Below are 22340 nucleotides of genomic sequence, written 5' to 3'. Positions count from 1 at the left end.
ATTCAGAAGGATCATGTGCCACTGAAAATGTAGCATTGCATTACAGGAATAAGTTACATTTTTATATATATTAAAATAGAAATCGTAAATGCAAAATTTTGTCATTTAAACAAATTCATAATATTTCACAATGTATTATTATTATTATTTAATTGTATATTTGATTAAATTAATACAGCCTAGAATTAGAGACTTCTTTAAAAAACATTTTATATAATTTTATATATGTATATTTTTTTATACTTTGAAATATCTACTTTATTTTATTTTGAACTAGATTTTTTTTTAAAGACTTTTCAGTCATACGTTATTCTAAGTTCAAATTCTCAGTTGAACTCCTCATTTGCTGCTAATTAATAGTTAGTAAGGTAGTTGTTAAGTTTAGATATAAGATAGGATTAGGGATGTATAATAATGTCATGCAGAATATATGTACTTTAATAAACAGCCAATATGTTAATCATAGGCATGCTAATCAGCAACTAGTTAATAGCAAGAATTGGTCCCTATTCTGAAGTGATTTTTCTTTAAGAATTGTCTTTGTCATGCACACAGCCAGACACTCCCACCTTAGAAATGCCTAGACAGATCTCTGAATAATTGCATGAAGTCACATCATTTGTTAATAATTGGACCTCAGACATGGTTTGCAAAACGATATCTGTCCATGCACATTAAACTGGTAGATGACACACTTCACTTTTAATGCATAGAAATGCAGTTTTCTACTGTGAGATGGATTGTAAAGAGCTGAACAATTCATGAAGATGCTGGTGTAAAGATACACATTACGCACCATGTACCACTTGCACATTGACAAATTGTGCAACTGTTCATTGCACACAATCAGCTCTAGGCTATCGGGGGGGATTTGTTTACCTTGCACCTCCTTGTCGTTTCTGAACCATCGGATGTCAGCAGCCGGTTTGCTTCCAGATGTGGTGCATGTCAGTGTGACGTCCTCCCCCTCCTGGGCAGGTCTCGAGAGGCCTGTGATTTCTGGTTTTGCTGGAACACCTGATATACAAACAGAGGCGGAGGATTATAAGCAGCGCTGATGGAAACACGCGTCATTCTACGATTTCAGGGCTTAGACCCCGCCTGAACATGATGTGGTTCAGAAGAATATTTCTTGGCTGAAATTCTAATTTTGCTTGACTGACAATTTTTTTTATAGAAAACATGTTTGTCAGTTTATATATAAGTTTGTCAGTAGATATATATCAGTACAGTGACATTCTGCTGTATAGTATTTTGTGATTTTACTGGAAAAGGAAGCATTTGTTGAGCGATAGAGATAGAGAACACAAATGTGTTTTCGTTCCTACCACAGTCTTTTCTACATCAAATCAAACCACTTACAAAAACGGGGTTACAGTAAAATGTACAAATTACAAAACTGACTTAAACTTTTACGTTAACATGTAAAAGATTTAACGCATTATACAGAAACAAAAGCTTATTAGTCTATATAAATAATCCCAGGATTGCTGGATAAACAAAACAAAGAAAAAGTAGTCCCAATATTATTTGATGATTTAAAACAAAACAAATACTTAACAAAACAAAACTATTGTCTGTAAAGCTGAATATAAAAATAAGGTTAAAGTAGTCCCACCATTGTTTATGCATCACAACAAAACAGAAAATTGTTGTTTATAAAGTTACATGTTTAAAAAAGAAAAAGGAAAAAAGAAAAACAAGCAAAACAAAACAAAACCATTATAATAAAATACACTCAGAAACAAACAAACAACATCAAAAGCAACAACTATTGTCTGTAAAGGCACTTCGAAACAGAAATAGTATGTGCTTTACAAATAAAGCTGTGCATAAACATACATAAAATGTTTTCACACCACTGTTGATAAAAAACGTGTTTATAAACAAAGACAAATTTGTCCCAATATTGTTTGATGATTTAAAACAAAACAAAATAAAACTATTGTTTGTAAAGTTGAATATAAAAATAAGCCAAAAGTAGGCCCGGCACTGTCGGACAACACAAAACAACAACAACAATTGTCTGTAAAGGTACTTCTAAATAATATGCGTTGTGTAAAAAAACAAACACAACCCCCCCCTAAAAACAAGCAAAACAAAAACAATTTGTTTTTCAATGTACTTGAAAACAATAGGTATTGTGAAAAGCTGTATATAAAAATAAGTTAAAGTGGTATATGAACATACAGTGTACAGAGTGAGAACAGCAGATTCTAGCACAAGCTGATCATAAACCTATGCACACAGTGACACATCTAATGGCTCCATCAGCCAGAGTGAAATTCTCTCATTTACATCACTCCCTGTGCCACCAAAGTGCAAAAACAAGATCATGTGATGGGAGAGAACTCACTGACCCCAGATCAGTGATGAGTGTGTTGACCTTAAAAGCACAGATTGATGAGGATGAGAGGGAGACCGATCTACGAGAGGTCTTACCTAACACAGTCAGGAAGGCCTTGGAGGTCTTGACAGGCATGGTGAAGAGCGAGCATGTATACTGTCCTTCATCTGACAGAGTAACATCACTGATGCTTATGGTCAGCTCCTTCCAAGAGGCTCGAACCAGTTCAATCCGGTTGTCCCTTAATGCTGAGACATAAGAAATTTATCATTAGTGATCAATAACTAATCAGTAAGGTAAAAAGTACTTTTTTAAAAACATCCGGCAGTCACATTGCCTTAAATAGTGTTTGGATGGTACCATGGTAAAGTGATGGTATCAGAATATCTCAGCATGTGTACTGGAGCTGATTAAATGAAGGATTCGGGACACAAATATAAGCAGAAAAGGAAAGAGAATTTTATTTTTGTATCTTTAAATAACATACAGGGTTATACATTCAAAAATAATATCTCAAATAAAAAAGTTATGAAAGAAATAAAAATCTTGATGCAGTGAGCAGCTCATAAAAATAATCTACTGTATACCTCTAGATAAAATATAAATCCTGCTCCTGGGGAGACACGGCCAAATAACTAAAAGACAAAGAACGACACCCTCTAGCTCAAACAAGGATTATACAATAAATAAGGGACGTCACATTTCTTACTCTAAATATTCCTCAGTGTGGGTTTATTTTTCAAAGTCAACAAGCAGGCATTAAATATAGAAGAATATAACAATAACATATGCAAGTTTCTGCATATACTAAAGTTGATATGCTAAAGTTCTTAACAGCATTGCTTTAAAGCACTATGTTGGTGGAACTATTCATAAAAATAATTAACTGTAAATGTGCAATGCATTACACTTCTGTCACACAGTCAATAATGTTTTTACTTGGACACATATTGAAATCATCCCAGCTGAAACTGCTACTCTTCAGCTCAATGCTGGAGGATCAAAACAACATAGAACAACAACTAACTATTGTAAATGAGTAAGATAAAAGACAAAATTATTGTATGTAAAGTTGCATTAAAAATAGGTAAAAGCAGTTCCACTACTGTTAGATAGTCAAACAAAAACAAAACAAAACGAACAAACAATAAAAAAACCCAACAACAACTATTGCCTGTAATGTTACTTTAAAAACAACATGTATTGTGCAAGATGGTATATAAATATTTAGTGTTTCATCTGAGAACTGCAGATTAAATATCAAAGAATATAAGGAAACAAACAAAACAAAAGGAAGAGTATAACAAACAAAGTCTTGCTTATTTTCTTTGTTTTAAAGAGCAGACTTAATATTTTTCTATTTTGGGTCCTAATTAGGAAACAACGAGCACATGAAGCTTTGTGCCATGCTACGGGACTGCTGGGACATTGTTCTGCTCCACTTCATAGAGATTGCATGTAAATGTAGCAACTTTATGCACCATGGTGTCACATGGTATTTTTATGTACTTCAAAGAATATTCATCCTGTAACTCTTGCCGGGAGTCTGGTCAATACCTGAATGAGAGACCTAGAAAAATTAGGTTGCTTCTGGAGGACATGGTGGGCCAGCAGGGAGTGCCCAATCTGTGATCTGCATGGATCCTAATGGCCCAATATGATGTGGAAAACATATATTAAAAAAATCTTTTGGATCAAAAGGTAAATCGAGGTCCTGATACTCTTTAGGGAATTGAACTTCTAGGGTTTCTCTTGAAAACAACCCCTGGACCCTGACCAGATTTGAGAAAAGTACACAGATACTGTATACAAACATAGCAGTTAGTATTAGTGTAAGTGAATCACAGTGTCATTTTGTTAATATTAGATATTTTCGAGCTTGAAATACCTTGGAGGTAAAGCTTAGGACTTATGTTTGCTTACTAATTCATGGCATTGTGTATAATTCATGAGTTTAGTCACACAGTAGTGACACAAACATTTTCAAAACTCCCACTGTTCTGAATATAAACTGTGATTGACTCTCACCGTCAAACTGAAACCGTTTGTTGTCTCTTAACTGGAGTTTCAACACTTTCCACCTGTCTGCCAAAAGCAGCCATTCATCTATTTTGTTTGCAATTTTCAAGAAGAGTTCGTGGCAGCCTAGAGACTGATGAACAGAAAGGTCACCTTATACTCATCACCTCACTCCATCTAAAAAGGCACAATATACTTGTATTGTATCATTTGAAAAAAGTAATAGAGACTAAGATTTTTCATTCTAGAGTTCACAGACTTTATACAGTATTTCACCTGAGTCTGCCAATTGACATATATATAATCCATTTTAATTGCCATTGTAATTTTGGTGGCCTTAACTACTATGTACTTACATAAAAAATTGCATTGCATCAAATGATTCATTTAAATGTAATTACATAGTAGTTAAGGCCAGCTAATATAAAGTTGAACCCGTAATTTTTAAGCCAGTTAAGCAGTTGTATACAGATCTGCATCTATTCTGATATGCAGTGCTCACAATCCAAAATTAAGTACCACCCTTTTTCTTATTCATCAGGTACCTCAGGATACAGTTACAGTTACAGTTTTCTGTAACACTGATTTTATGTACCTTACGGCACATTTCGCTGCAGTTTCAAAGAGAAATGTCCACTGAGTGGTGCTAAAACACGAGTTACGTGAAACCTGGAATGTTTTTATTATGTTGATATACTGTAGGTATGTATTGCTGTGTTTTTATTATGTTGCTTCGGTTACATGGCATTTCAGAAATAAAATATCTCGGGACTTTCGCTAAAAGACGTAAAAATACATACAAATTAATGCTCTATCATGTTGGTACCCAGCCCTAAACCTACCTGATCGTGTAAACAAATTCAAAACTGATATAAAAATGCATCTTGTTGATACAACCATGCCATTTGAACTTCCTTATGTGCAGATTTGAACTGTTTTGACGAACCGTAGTTACACAGGATTGGGAAGGTGTTTTAAGTTTTACTGCATTTAGTGTTAACTTCTTTTGGAAACTGCAGTGATATGTTCTTATTGGTATGCATTTTGCGTCTCGTGAAAAAGTACCCCCAGGTACGTTTATGCTATGAGATTAGGTAGTGGAAATATGTCAAAGTACAGTAGTAAAGTCAGTTTTGTGGTCACAACAGACATCATGCTATGAATTGTATATGGTGTCCCAATATGGTTTAATTTAACCAAAATTGTCTCTGTAAACTCTGTAACACTGGGGAGTTCCTCATAGGCGTATACACTGCACTTTTGGGAACATTGTTACATGTAAACAATGACATGTCATATCAGAAAAATTGATTTACTTACATGTCAGCAGAGACAACTGTTTCGTCTTTTGAAGCCTTTTAGATGTACATTAATGTTAAAAAAGACGTGTCTCCAAACAATAAGATCTGACGCTACAAGACAGCATCTTTCTAGAGGATATGTCAAGACTGTTTAAATATTCCTTCTGAATGTGTGCTGAGTTATGAATTGAGAATGAATATAGGGTTTGTGGAGATGGCAAATGCCTTGGGGCTTTTTTGGCAAGGAGACACAGCGGAATTGGATAAAGGGAGGAAAGGTGATCAGGTCTGGGCTCGTTCTCACATGGGCCTGCTGATAGAGTCCAGTGAAACCCGGTGAGACAAGGACCATCAAAGCTTAGAAACAGATGACACATTTCCACCAGCCCATATCCCTCTATCTTCCTCAGACACAGAGGGAGGAACGGAAGAAAAGAGTCGCTCCCTTGTTGTTTACAGAAAAGACAAACACATACACACTCATACACTGAACATCACAAAGGTGATGATAAGCTGCCAAGACGAGGAACAGTCACTGTTTGTACCACATCCAAGGGTTGATGGTACAATGCCTGGACTCTAAAAGGCTTGTCGGTTTCCATTCAAGCCCTACAATGATAACATATAGGGATGTGGGCGTTGAAAAGAAAGACAGAGAGGAGAAGATAGATACTGAGAGGAAGAAAAAAGATTCACCCACACAGAATCTGAAATCGACTTCCTTCAGTGGTCAAATCTGTCTCTGCACTGGGGTCAAATGAAGAGGTGAATACTACACTCATAAAGAACTTGTTATAACAATCTCGTGATGCACTGGTTCATTTCACTTACGCTGAGACTTTGTGCTACGTCTTATTCTGACACAATGGTGTCAAGCTCGAAACATTATCCCAAATCCATTGACAGAAACAAGTACACAAAGGTTTGAATAACCCCAAAGACAACTGTTATCAATTCAACGCAGGCCAACAGGGGCTGGCACAACTCCGCATCCACATTTCCAAAAAAAGAATCGAAAGCCTGCCAGATGCCCAGAGTTAGCTCCAATCTGTCACAACCTCTGTGAAATGCCAACGTCTGACAAAGCTCTTTTTCCCAGAGCTTAAAGAAGTCGACTTGATGAAATGGTTGTTTTCCAACATCCCTCTGACTTCTTCAACGCAGTTTATTCCAGCAGCATAAATCCGTCGGTCTGACCTTGCGCCCTCATCTATCTTTTTTGGGGAAGAAGGCAACTCTGCATGGCTGACTTGTAGATGGCCTGACAGACATCCCAGGATTCCCTTGGGCTGGAGCAGTCTGACAACTGCCTAATGATTCGGATCCATGTTTTAGTATGTTTAGGTGGTGTTTTTCTCCAATAGCGGCATCGATTTAATCTAAGACTCTTACAAATAAAACTTGGCGAGAAGAATTACGGCCCGAATTGAAGAAGACAGCAGTGGGGAATAATGGAGCAGATTGTAATTGTTATTTTCAAGGTCCTAAGGGCATGTGGATACAGGCGTGTTTGGATAATATTGTGTGTTTAGATATATTTGGTGTTGTTGCTCTTGGAAGAAAGAGAGCCGCCGACAAAATGTCTTCGCACCTTACTTATGAACAATCATTTGGCAGTGCACTTTGAGAGGCTCCCAGCACTTTTCCACATGAGGCTCTGAAACCACATTTAACATCCAACTTTGGAGCAGAGCTTCTACTCTGACATAATCAGACCACTCCATCTGATGAGGAGACGGCGGCATGAGCGACAGGCCCCGCGGCTGTGACTGTCCCGCAGCTGGCAATGTCGGTCTTGGCACTGACACGTTTAGAGAAGCCAGAAGTCCCACTCTCTGCAATTAAACTGCTTCAATGGCCAGCTTTGATTGGTCACTATCTGGACAGGCTGAGATTATTGCAGGGATGTAAGTTTGTGCTTCCATCGCAGACAGGAAGCTACTTCCTAGCAGCTCTCAGGGGCCAAGAAAATGCTCTACTGCAGGTGGCCAATGATCAGAGGTTAAAACAGATCCAGGTGCAAGGGACAAACTGGGCAACATCTGACATGATAACATATGAGCACTTGTGGAATTATTAGAGACTTTTCTACACCAAGTCATATCAGGTCAAATTTGACATTAGACGTTTGCAGCTAACAATGGGGAATAGCTAGTGCGCATAAAATAATCTAATTATCTCTGACAGATCTCTAAGGTTTAGTTTCCTATGCTGCATCACAAAGAGTTAGCCTTTGTTCATCAAGCTTGTTGCTATATCAAAACACAAGACAAGACATTTTTGGGTCAGTCGAAGAACACAATGCTTTCATGTGCGCTGTGAGCATGTAAAATTGAGAAGCAGAACTTACAATATCCACAGCTTATCCAGAAATGCAACTGCACACAGAATATGCAAACATGCGGAGTTTGTTTCATCAGATAGGACTGGCGGCTGTTTACCCTTTGGAGGAGAAACACTGTTAAAAACATTCCAGGTAACTAAATTTAAATTAGACCAGAAGATTTAACGTTTAGACGTTTGAAGGTCACTATAGGTGTTTAACCACTGATCGTTCACTCTGAGAACATCAAGCTAAATGGTCATTGGTTAATAATCCAGCATACTTTAAGCTTAATCAACCTTTGTCTTTCTTCACATTCATAAACAACAAAGATGTACGACCTTAATGAGTTTAATACAGTCATATTAGAAACCATCTCTTATTTCTACCTACCCTTAATGTTAAGCCACAAATAGAGACTTTCTGAAATGTCACACAGCACTTAACATTTCATTTATCGACTGGTAATGCTATAATGAAAGGAGCCCATTAGAGGACCATTTGGCTCTATGTGAGGTGTTGAGCTTTAAAAATGACATTTAAGTAAGTGTGGAAATGTTAGATGGGGATGACTTGTTTCACTTGTTTTGGAGTCAAAATCATTTTTCGGGAAATAAGTAAAACATTTTATAACTTTTATAAAATTCACAACATTTACAGTCTGTAACTGTAGAAGCATTTTATTGAATGAAGCACTTAAGCTGGAGTTTGATTTCTTTTACATTGGAACAGAGATTTTTCAGTGCTGTTGATCCTGCTGAAAGCAGAGAAATGCCTAGAAGTGATATGCAACAGAAAGGGGAACAATGTTGCAAGCCAAATTTGATCCCACATTTCCCAAATGAGCACCATAACTCCGTATAACAGATTCTGTATTCTTATATTCACTTTTCTGCATATTGCAGACACTTTTATCCACAGCAACTTTTTCATTTATGTTCAATGTACAAATTTAATCAGTTCATGCATTTCCTGGGAAATCGAACCCATGACCTTGGCAGTGCTTTAAATAATCATTTAATATGTGCCTGAAATATGCCTGTAATGTAAATATAATTGAAAATTAAGAAATTACTTATAAAGTAATTCTCACTTTTTGTACTTTTAAAAAAATATCCTGGACATCATCCTTGTTGTCTGAGTTGAATGTGTATTGGATTTTTTCATCTTATTCCTGAGTAGGATTTTGCCCCACACAGATAATATCTAGTAAATGATCACATTCTCACATTTATTGTCCCACAGCGCTGAATGCTAATATAAATCATGATGGCCTCAATAGTACACAAGGGACAAACTGGAATTGACAAAGCAGAATGTGCTGATACAGAAAAACCCGAAAATACGCATTAGAGAGATGCATTACATAAACCCCTTCAAAAAGTGTAAGGAAAGACAATTTACTGATATAAACTTACAGACCTTTGTAGTCTTAAAAATAACCAGATGACTGTACAATGTCACAGCGCCTGATGTCGCTCCTCTGCATTTTGAATCTTCTTATCTAATGAGCAATTTAACAAGTCCATTAATGCAGTAATTTAGAACATAACAACATTTTGATTGCCGCAGGCCAATTAAGAGCCCACTCTGCAATTTGACCTTTTGCAATTTGAGCTGAACATCTCTAATGAATGTCAGGAATTATGCGCCAGAAGCATTTGAGATACCCACTGAAAAAGCAGTTAATAGTGCCGCAGCTAAAAAAAAAAAAAAAAAAAAAAAAAAAAAAACAATAAGGAAAGAAAAAAGACATCAATATGTATACCGTAAATGGCATAGACCTTCTCAGATTCAAAGAGTTGTATTTCAGCTCCAATTCATCTACCTTTCCAAACACATCTGGGAAAGATACATACAGTATGACACAACACAAGATAGAGTCCTAAATTATTCAGGATCTGTGAGGTTACATTTCACAATAAATGGTAGTTAGGTCTCTCATTATGAAGGGCAAAATGAATACCTTCTACAGGTTCTGTTTTCCCATACGATGGGTTTTACATCAAGTTACGGGGGAGCAATAGACATATGGACATATACACTCTAATTTATCCTGCTCTAGTATGATGAATCATCCACTGCGATCGCATTGTAATTACAATAATGCACGATAAGGGAGACATATGGTGCTTATCGATTTTTCAGTGGCGGCGACACATTATCGCAGCACTTCTCTCCTAATGGCCTTGGGCTAAAATGGATACACAAGCTCTTGAGGTACAGGACTGTACATCTGGTCAACCACACCAGTTGGACGGATGCTTTTATTCAAAGCAAAGTAAAAAGTACACTTATTGCAGTAACAGTCCCCATGGAGGGAAGGTTAAAGGTGCCATCTGTCATGTCAGGTAAAAAAATCAAGTCATACTCCACATTCCATACCAGATGGGGGCAGTATGCCTCAATAAAGTGAATTGGTCTACTCTAGAGTAACAAACGAGAAACGGCATAGTCTCTATGCTCCGCCCCTACCTTCACAACAACCCTACAGCCATAGCCGAAGCCTTGAGAGGACGTTTTGCCTCCAGAGGAACGTTGGGTGATGTTAAGTGATTTTGAAACATGATCTTCAAGCTACTCCCCTTCACCTTTACCAGTAAATATGTTCCTATTCGTTTTGTTCATATTACATTTTGAGTTGTATATACACATTATTTGAATTAAATTAATTTGACAGACAGCATTCTGTCAACATCATTGGTCAACATCAGACAGCTGATGTTGACCAAGCTAGCGCCAACCAACGTAACCAGAGCTGCCAACTCTCAAGCATTCACCGTGAGACACACGCAATTGACTCTTTTCACACGCTTTCACTCCACACATCAATTTTCTCACGTACAGAAAAACCACGAAGCAAAGAGGACACGTAGACCAACAGACAGAGTTAGTTAGACAGAGCAGGTTAGTTATGATATAAAAAAATGGGTAAGTTATAGCTAACGTTAGCTAATTATCAAACGCAGCTACGGTTAACCATCGCTAACATTAGCACGTTCATCGAACAGCCTTCGATACATTTCTATGTTATAACTTCCCGAAAAAAAATACACAAACATTTAAAGCAAACTTCTAGCGAAATACTAACAGCATCTAACTTACCAATCCAAAAGAAATGTTGGAAGTTCGGTGTCGAACCTCATTTCTTTCAGGTCCATCAGTTGTCTCCAGCGACAGAAAGCAGTGCCGATGTTTACTCTGGCTCGGCTCCTTTTCTTATCGGATTTGATTTGTGATTCCGAGCGCGGTTGTTTCCCTGTAGCGGGTGGTGGTCTCTTGCCAAGGGCTTAAGTCATCCTTCCACTCTCTTCCCTGAACTGAAATGAAGTAGTGGGCTGTACTTTCCACACGATTGACATCAGGTATTAGTACGCCCACAAGCCGTGTGAGTTATTCGTGTATTGCAGGTTGGCTGGTGGTTATGTTGCTCGCATACCGCCTCCCATGGCCGAAACTGGGATTACGACAACTGTCGGGCCGGGGCTAGTAATGCTAATGCTAATTAAGGTTGATATCTCTGCAGCACTATAACTTGACATTTTTTTAATGAAATCATAGCCCTTATTTCTTCTCATTCTTTTGATGTGTGTAGGTCATTTTTTGGATATTTTTACCTCAATTTTTGCACATGGCACCTTTAAGCACCACTCTGGGATGCTTAGGGCAAGGCAATTGTAATTTTGTATGCTATTATAGTACTATTCATATTTTGAATTCTAGTTTTTATTTGTATATGTTTTATATTTGTTTTTTCATATTTTCATATTATTTTAGTTTAAGCATCAGTGATTATTTTATGTGCATTTGTCATTTTTATTCGTTTTTATATTTCTGTATTGTTTTAATTTGTTTCAGTCAGACAACATTATTATATATTTTTTAAGTTTTTGTTTTTTACATTTATGTTTCACCTAATATTAATTTTTATTTAATTTAATTTAATTTAATTAAATTTTATAGTTTAGTATAGTTTAGTGTTTAGTTTAGTTAACACTGGGACTAAATATTTTTCAGTTACTGTACTTTAAGAACTATCTGAATCTTTAAATACAGTGAAAATGGTAATTTGAGTACAAAATAAAATTTTTATTTGATTTAATTATAAAAGCATTTTTTCCCACAGTTTTCAGTTAATAAATACAATAATTTTCATTTATGCCCACCAATATAACAATACACAGTTTTAGAATGAATACAATTGTCACACTTTATTTAAAAGTCCAGTTCTTACTGTTAACTAACTATTAACTATGACTTTTGCCTTAATAAACTTCTAATTACTGCTTATTAGTAGTTAGTAAATTAGTTGTTAAATTTAGGTATTGAGTAGGATTAAGAATATAGAATGTGGTAATTCAGATTATGTGCAACTGTACTGTATGTACTAATAAACAGCCAACATGCTAGTAATATGCACGCTAATAAGCAACTAGTCAATAGTGAGATTTAGTCCATATACTAAAGTGTTACTAATAAATTATATTTAAATATATAAAATAATACATACATTTTTACTAACACATTTCATATAAAAATGGTTCAACTGGGACTTCTATAGAAAAATGGAAAAATAAACTAACCGAATCTAATAGTGTTTATCTGTTGACTAATAATGAGTTTAAACAACTGAAGGATAAATTAATCTGTCTTAATGTTCTCATAATGACAAACTTCATTGCCAAAAAAAAAAGCACATTAAAACTATATATGTCAATATCAACGTCCTTCTATTAGTCTATTCAATTGTGTGTTGCATTAACAATACTTTTTTTCCCTAATCCTATAGTACAATGAAAATGCTCTGAAGAAAGTAAAAACAAATTACATATAAAAATAGTGTATAAAATAATTTGAAGCTGCCGGTGAAATCATAGCAATCAATCAGGCTTAGGCACTCTATCACACAGGCTGCACACAGGGCATTATTATGGATAAGCCACTAATATATAATTCAGAGGAGTAGTGGGTGTCTGTATAACGCAGACTTCCTGTGTCTTCACTTGGATACATGCAGAAGAGAAATGTATCTGGTAATCTAGGCGGGGTGGATTTAGGATTTAGCCCAGAATCACACAACCCCGAAGATTCACAGTGTGTTGTGTATGTGAATCACACACACATACACACCACCCTTCATATTCAGGCTCTACCAACGCTCTGTTTCACAGGCTGTTCTCAGATAAAGCCCTCATGTAGGAGTTGCCTCACACAAAGGATTGATGATGAGGCCAAATGACAATGAATGAGGGTTATCTACTCATCTCTCTTCTTCACCATTGTATAGTTAGTAAAAAATTGCAGGCTATTTCTGTTGTGGTCAGCAGTATCACTCCGGAGAACCAGAATGTCACTCCATCTGTGAACCTATAGGCCGCCCACTGGGTTGTTGGCATGCTGGGAACTAAAGTCTTGTTAAGGGTTTAGTGCAGAGGAGGAGAGTAAACTTGATCCACCCATCCTCTCTTGGTCTGAAGGCTGATAATTTGTAAGAAACAAGTGTAAGAAACAATGTAATTTCTGTTGTTGCAGGCATGATAACTGCTGCAAAGCATAAAGTCTATCCATATCTGTCGATATCTAACAGATTTTGTACATATTCTGAAGACGATATAAGTGAAACTTTCAGTGGTGCTCTAACCCAGGTGGAAGTGAAGTTTACTGGGGTGAATGTAACAGAGGCCAGCTAGAAAGAACTGTGTAGCAAGTAGGACCAGTTGCATTGGTGCCGTGACCCGGATAAGACTTACTGGGGTAAGTGAAACAGTGGCCAACTAGTACAAGTTATGCAGATAGTAAGGCCAGTTGCAGTGCTGCTGTGACTCAGATGGGAGTGAGGTTTACTGGGGTGAGAGTAAAGGAGGCCAGCTAGCAAGAGCTGTGTGGGTAAACCTGGGATTTTAGCATCCTTGTTTGTGTCTCCCATGTCCCTTGTTGGTTTACACTGGTAAGAATAGTGAGAAAGTAGTTATGTTTGTGTTATACTGTTGCCATGACCCAGATCCGGGTGTGTGTTCACGGTGTGTGTGTGTGCATGTTGGATGGGTTTAATGCAGAGCACAAATTCTGAGTATGGGTCACCATACCTGGCTGTATGTCACGTCACTTTCACTTTCAGATTGGAGTGAGGTTTACTGGGGTGGGTGCACAAAGTTGCTTTTTAGACTGGCATAGAATTTTTGGCATTTCCACCTTAAATTTATCTGTTTTGTAGTTTGATCAGAACAACACAATAAGGCTGTTTGCAAATATAATTCAAGCCACATTAATATATAACTTAATTTGTTTTTCAACGTAGAAGTATGATATTTCCTATGAATGAAAAAAAAACTTTCTGTCTAGTTAGCTGCTATATATAAATAGGCTAAATAGAAAGTTCTGTCACAAAACTCTAAAGTGAAGTGAAGTGAAAAAGTGGCGCAGGCCATAGGTTCTACCTCAATCTGTTTTAATTACATCATTCATTCACATGATGCAGCCACTTGGTTTCTTTTCACATCAGCAGCCAATGAGCTTGTTGCTCAACATTCAAATGCTTAGATAGCGCTTGCTGTAGCAGATGTAGCACACTTCAGAAACCCTCCTCTTTCCCCAGCTCCACCTGTATTGATGTGCTACGGGTTGATTTCAATATATGTTATATATGGGGGTTATTTCATATATGTCATATGTGCAGCAGCAGTATTTCTTACAGGCCCACAGCAGCATGTTGTGGATGTATTGGCAATAGCAGGTATTGGTACTAGAAGAACAGTAGGAGAATAACATAGTGAATGGCAAAACTATTTGCACCACACATAGTATGTTTACGATTGCAACATTTAATTAAAATATCACAAAAAATACCAGATTGTAATACCAAGAAGCAAATTGGCCTGTTAATAACAGCTCATTTTATGTCTATGCAATTTCACACATTTTAGTGTTCATCAGTTAAGAACCAAAAGGCTGATTTTTTTGAAAATGAATAGCACACCTTTTCTCAAAATCTGTATATGACATATCATTCAAGTGCAAATGATGCACAATGACTTCCAATCATATTTGTTCCAATCTCTAGCACTATAAGTATGGGCCATAGAAATAGTGATGGTTGACTTATCCTTTTCAAATCTGGTGTTTTTGCACAAACACAAGTTCCACATATTCCCACTTTCACAACTGACAGTCTTTTTCAAAGAGGATGTGCTCCTAGTTGCACAGTAACATTATAATTCCTTTGAATCTCTTTGAAATTCAGCGTAATCGCCCATAAGCAATCTTCTTTTCCATTTCCTCATTCCATTGGTCCAGAATCCATATATAATGGACTGTACCTAAGCACATCAGTAAAAAAATATATATCACACACCCTGACTGGTCTAAAGCCACATCTCGCTATCATTGTGTATGATTGAGGATTAAAGCCATTCTTCAAATGATGGTCCAGTGACATTCACTACTGTATCCTGCGCACAAAACAGCATAAACACAGAGCATCCAAGTTGTTTTTGATTCAAGAGGCTTTTCAATATATGGATAACGGACAGATTGGGATAAAAACATTCTCTGTTGCTTTACGGTGCAAAGGTTACGATTAACAAAGGTTAATCAGAATGACCGATTTAGACAATGGATTGAATCAAATATGAACAATATCTGATCAAAAGGAATATCAACCCACCAAATCAAACTTATTATAGCACACTGAATGAGACACCAACTCCTAAATCCTTTAATACTGATTGCAGAAAAGTCTCCAGTCACACGAGACCAGACCATTCATTTCCCAAGGCCACTGGAGATTCAGTCTCAGTTTACAGACCTAATTGTGACCACAGTCAATTTTCGCTCGACTCACTCTATGTCTTTGCCCTCTTCTCTCGTTCAATAGTGCACACTATTGCCCTGAATCTCCTGATGCCAAACGTGCTCCCACACACTGCTGACAATGACTGTTTTATTCCCTCTGAGAGCGCTGCGTTTAAATGATGCACTTTAAATTGTTCACCTTGCACGTTTCCCCCAGCATAATGACGTTCCCAAAATAACAAGCACAATCCTTATGAAAAAGGACGTATGCAAATAAAAGGTACTCAAATCAAATAATAAGAACTACATTATGTTGAGCCGTAGTGTTATTACAACAAATAGCATCTGCTAAATAAGCAGCAACTCCACAAACATAGTAAAACTTTTTTTTTTCTTAACCAAATTAAATGAAATAAATATACAGTCAAGGCCTAACTAAATGCCAGCCATAAATATAAATTATATATCATCATAAGTAAACATCATAAGCATCACAACAATTCATAAGTCCTTTTCCTTGTCATGAAAAATAACGATATCATTTTATGTTGAATATCAAAGTTTTTTTTTTTTTAATCTATTTGTTAATGATGGATTTGTGGACATAGTGTAAGTTAAATATAAATTAAATATTTGCAATTTAATATTTAAATATACATATGCCTGTATATACAGTAATTTTTAGATAAATCTCTAGGCACGTTTCCATTACAGATTTGCATAAAACTTTAGCGATATTTTATAAATGTCGATAAAAAATTATTACGAAATGAAAGCATTTCCATTAACCAATGTAATGCGACTAAAACCTAACCTTTTGTCTCTTGCAATAAGTCGTGACAACAGATTTTGGTGGGATTTTGACGGATTTCGGCTATATTTATCCAAAGGAGGCGTATGAGTGTATCTTTACAGAAGCAGCACAGAGAGGAATAAACACAATCATTGAGAGTGGCCACATCAGAGCCACACTGCACGGCAGTAGTGTGCAGTGGAAATTCTCTAAGCATTAATGGTAGGGGAAGCCCCTTATACAAGAGAGCGGCCATGTATGAAGTGTTTCTTAGAGGTTTTAGTACACTGAAGAAAGATCATATGACTTGTGACCTGTAAATGTGAAATTCTTAAAATTATTCCTAATTTTTCCTTTTTAGCGTTGCCTGAAAAACCACCTCATGCGAGCATAAAAACTTTTTGCAATATATGGTCATTTTTGCGAAATTGACTACTTCTATCTCCTGGTTATGTTCTGAAACGAAGTCAACATGAAATCAAAAATGACCCCCATTGGGCGTTTTTTAAATTTGCAATTTCAATTTGCGCAATTTGAAAGGTAATGGAAACGCACCTTCCTTTACCTACTGTGATTCGTCTTTGTCTTTCATTGGCCATAGCCTTTTTTTTTTAATTCCTGCCAACAACTAAATTAGCAAATGTTTCTATTTATTTTCATTAAACTCCTAATGCTGCTTATTAAAAGTTAGTAAGTTTAGGTATTGGGTAGGATTAGGGATTTATAATATGGTCATGCAGAATAAATGCTTTATAAATACAAATAAACAGCCAGTACAGTATGTTAATAATGTGCATGCTAATAAGCAACTAGTTAATAGACAGAATTGGTCCCAATACTAAATTGTTACCAATCATATCAACCTCAAACTATTAAACAGTAAAGTGCAGCTTTTCTACTCACTGACCGTTTTGCAGTCACAGATGGCTGGTGTTAGCAGCACACAAATTGATGAATGGTGCTGAAATGAATTCACTTTTACATAACACTAAATTTTTTATGGGTGCTTGAGCTCCTGAGCACCTATGGGAATTGGCGCCTATGTCAACTGCGATGTGTGTCCGCACCTTCAATCCACCACAACAAGTGCCAACACAACTTTTCCTTCAATCCCTAAATTCACATGCTGTTCATTCTATTATCATCATGTTCCAAACAATTATCTTAATTAACATCTGGCGTGGTTAATGTACAATTTGAAGCGGCCACTTCCTACTACAGAATAACCACCATTACTTCGCCCTCAACAACAGCACATCTGTCCACTCCAAGGGAGGTGGGTGAAGGACCGGTGCCAGGAGGGCATTATGTTGGCTGAACGCTGGCAGAATGATGGCTGATCTTGCCAGCTTGCTCACTTCCTCCAATCTGTATCAGTGTCACATCAAACCCCCTCGACTGGTTTGTCTGTCCCTCTTGGCGACTGCAGTGGCCGTGCCAGATTCAGTACCCGGGTGTTTGCAAACACGGAGCAAAAGAAAGTGCTCTACCCATATTCCTTGTAGTCGGGACAGCTTGCCAAGAACTGGCGCATGTAGTTCACTTGGGAGATGTGAAAAGAAAACATGACAAAATACAAATACGGATCGTTTAGTTTGACTTGTACATGGAAACCCTCGGAAAAGAACTGGATGAGGTCCAAGATGAGATCGGATCATTTCATCATTCAAACCACTCTGCCTTCATAAGAATCATGTGAACAAATAAAACTATATATATAAAGATGTGAAAGATAAGTTCACCTGAAAATAAGAATATTGTCATTATTTAGGCCTCATTTATTTTTTTTATCAACCATGCTAATATTAAAAAAGGGTTTTTAATGTTTTAGAAAGAAATCTCTTATGCTCAACTATGACAATACTATGATTTCTTTCTTCAGAATTTATATATTTTAATACAAAATTTAACATAACGGGAATAATCTGACAATTAGAACATTTTTAATTTACTTTAAAATTGTATACTACTGTGCTACAGATTTCCAGAAGAGGTTTTTTTTTTCCCCATTAAACTGTGGTGTGCATGTACAGTAAATCTGTTCTGAAGTGCTCCTGCACTCAAGGCCATGGGTTTGATTCCCAGGGAATGCATGAACTGATATAATGTATACCTACAAAGAAATGCAAGTCATTTATGTCTGCATAATGCATACATGTAAATTAAATCATCAGTTGGTGCTCAGTTAAGGTTAATTAATGCATAAGAATTCCTATGTTTGAATCATGGAGGGAGTCATCTTTGCTTTGGAAGAATTACAGTAATTGAGTTCTTGTGGTGTTTTTTACTGTAGATTCCTTCAAACATTTATAAGAAAAGGAAGTTTAAAATAATGTCATGTTCATGTAATGACTAATACTACAGACTAATACAAGTTCTGACAACACTAGATAGTACAGACTGACAGACTCATAGCATCCTGGTTATTAAAGGGGTCATAAAAAGAACATTATTTTTTTTGTATTTGGTGTAATGAAATGTGTTCATGCGTTTTAAGGTTAAAAAACCAGATTATTTTCCACATACTGTACATTATCGTTGCTCCTCAATGCCACGCATTGATTTTTACAAAGCCAGCTATTCAGTCCGTTGTGATTGGCTGAAATGTTACGTCCCTTAACATACTTTGATGCCATGTCCCGGTGTTCTAACAAATAATGCTACCTATCAGATTATGCTACCAACACTGCATTTATCCTACTGTAAGGGTAGGTTTAGGGTTGGGGTAGGTACACCTAAATCCCAGTCCTCGTGCCCCACATTTGAAATGTTTCTCTTATGGCTTCAGACGTGTGTTCTATTCGAACGTAAGTACCCTGTGAAGTGAACATCACAGGATATTCCACCATGATTCCAGTTTGAAGCAATCGCATACGTTCCATTCAAAGTGCATTGAAGTGTGCAAGATGTGAATTAAAATTTTATTTATTTAAAGAGCTATTTGATGTCACACTTCATTGCGTCTGAAGACGTTGTGCAGCGCAAATCTGTGAACGACTGTTCTGAAGTGAGGTAAACTTCAACAGATTTCCCCTGCTCAGGGAGTAGGGAGCAATGAACACTGTGTAGGGAGCATGTCAATGGGAACACAGTTCATGCACAGAGCTCAATTCTAATGAGCTGATAATCTGAATCACGTGTGTTAACAAAGAGAGACATGCAAAATATGCAGAGCAGGGGGGTGCGAGGACTGGAATTGAGAACCGCTGGTGTAGGTGTACATGTTAGTAAAGGATATTGCTTCCGAATTATGCTACCATCTGTTTTAATGACAGGTAGCAAAATCTGACCGGGTAGCATAAATGATCAGAACACCAGCGCGACAAGACAAAGCCAATAAAACCCATTACAAACGAGGCATTGGTTAAATCCAGTGGGGACATAATTACTGATTATAATGACTTATAATTTATTTTTACGCTTTGCGTCGAGTTGCGAAAACATAAAACCATGTCTGCATTTGTGATCAGAGAAATGACAAACAACAAATGCTACTCTAATACACTGCTCAAAGTCATCAGTGGCAAATCCTTTAAATATGAAAACATATTTACAGTTTGAAAGTCAGAACAGCTGGCATAGTAGTCTACTCTCCATGGATCAGGAAACAGTCGTCCATAAAATGTGCTGCACACATCTGAATATTTGGGTTGAACTGTTCCGGAACAGTGTTGTAAGTACAACTTAACCACTGATTTCTAGTCGTGTCCTCTTTTGGAAAGCCAAAGTATTTTCACTTTCACAACGAAACACACAGGGTTTCCACAACATAGTGGTGGCATTGGCAGAAACAATAAAGTTACGCATGAAAATTTTTTTGCATGAAAATTTAGGCGGCATTATGCAAATCTTAGGCGGCATTATGCAAACCTATGCATCATATGACCCCTTTAATGTAAACAGTCAGCTTGGCCTTGGAGTGTTCATTTTGCCTTATGCATGACATTTCAAACCCATTTGACTTTCACAAAACAGATGTTTAGCAGAATGTTCACGCTGCTCTTTTTTCTTCTAATAAAAAGTGAAATATTGCCAGAATTTTCATTTGTAGGTGAACTATTCCTTATGAAGTTGAAAGAATAGCTTGGAGCTCCTCACAAAGCCTCACAATTTCAAGATCGTCAATTACTGTAAAATGTGAATTGACATATAATCTCAGATCCAAGGAGAAACCAAATGAAGAGAGAAAAAAAACATTTCAAAGCATTGTGCTCCCAAAAATATGACAGCAGTTGTTTTTGCAAGAAAACTAGAGCAAATACCTGCACATATAGAGAGATAATACATTATTTCAAGACTGCACTCTCCCACACACGAACACACACGCAGTCGTAAATGTCAGTGATGGTACTGCTCTCTACTGCAGACTAATGAAGCGACTTATTTTCATCACACAAACTAAAGCCCTGCCGTTACTAATATCAGATAACAAATGAAAGCTCCTTCTATCTCCTGGTTATGTTCTGAAAAGAAGTCAACATGAAATCAAAAATGACCCTCATTTGCTTCCTAAACACATGTTAGTGGTCTTATTGTAAATGATTCATCTGCACATGTTATTTCCTAGAAAATTCCTGTCCTTGTCAATTAAAACATAACTTGCACCATCTCAGATATTCCTGTTTTTTTTCTCTATTATGCCACCAGTAATCCTTATTTCTCCTCTTAACACATATCATAGAGATTTTTTTGCCATCCAGTCCATCCAAAAAAGCCTTCCCTGTCTGAATAATGTGATTGTTAACACGTCAATCAATCATTCAATTTTAGCAATGCAAATGTGTTGCAATAGACAGACAGACAGACAGACAGACAGACAGATAGATAGATAGATAGATAGATAGATAGATAGATAGATAGATAGATAGATAGATAGATAGATAGATAGATAGATAGATAGATAGATAGATCATCAGTCTATCAATAGTTTATGAGTCTGTGCACTTGTCAGACTGACGTTGCATCTTCCTGATTTTTCGGAATCTTGCGCCATATTTTTAAGGTGCCATGTCAAGTTAAAAGTAGTTCAGCTTTGAAAATGCCCCCAGGGAGCCCTGATTTGTGCTCCATTCTGCTGTGCTTCATCTAGCAGTCTTTGAACACAAGAACACATCCTGTGTGAACAGCTTCTGCTCACAGTAAATGTGCTTTACATGGTGCCCGTAGCTCAGGTGGGACTGTGCTGACTGCAGACACAAAAAACACAAACCAACAACAAAATACCTTCTCTTTCATTATATATGTATATATATATATATATATATATATATATATATATATATATATATATATATATATATATATATATATATATATATATATATATATATATATATATATAATATTATGTAAATTAAACAATAGTTTTATTAAACTCTTTAATAATACTTTAAAATATAACAATTAAACATAGATAAATACCAGCCCAGCACTTCACAGTATTTATGTTCGCAATATGTATTTATGAAACTGGAATAAACCACTTTGGTTTGCATTAGGGAAGCCATAAAATCAGCTGTAAAACAAACTGTTGTGCAGTGAGTACGTATCCTTAAAGACTTGAAGTGAACCACTCCATCCTTCACCACTGGGGAACCTTTAATGATGCTAAATGGCTTTTGTTATTGCAGTGCTGATGTGGATGCTATGAATCGAATAAGTGATTGGTTTGTTTGTGCGCCTGGCCTGTCTGAGAGAGAGAAAGAGAGCGACACACTTGAATGTTAAGTCTCATTAGTCTGGAGCCCAAAATCATCCTTACACAGC

The 22340-nt window shown here is 36.6% G+C and overlaps 1 protein-coding gene across 6 annotated transcripts in view; it reads right to left on the bottom strand.

The window, feature by feature from the left end:
* The window catches only part of LOC132108181 (cell adhesion molecule 2-like), a 230332-nt gene that overhangs the window by 30507 nt on the left and 177485 nt on the right, over window positions 1-22340 (bottom strand). For all 6 annotated transcript variants that reach the window (XM_059514784.1, XM_059514789.1, XM_059514787.1 and 3 more), the window contains exons 4-5: window positions 2443-2595; window positions 880-1017 (exon numbers count right to left, since the gene is read on the bottom strand). In XM_059514784.1, the coding sequence (XP_059370767.1) occupies window positions 880-1017; window positions 2443-2595 (291 nt within the window). The remainder of the gene's footprint in view (window positions 1-879; window positions 1018-2442; window positions 2596-22340) is intronic.

The sequence above is a fragment of the Carassius carassius genome, chromosome 28 (assembly GCF_963082965.1).
Source record: "Carassius carassius chromosome 28, fCarCar2.1, whole genome shotgun sequence".
Classification (NCBI taxonomy): domain Eukaryota; kingdom Metazoa; phylum Chordata; class Actinopteri; order Cypriniformes; family Cyprinidae; genus Carassius; species Carassius carassius.
This window is presented reverse-complemented; position numbering and strand designations above follow the sequence as displayed.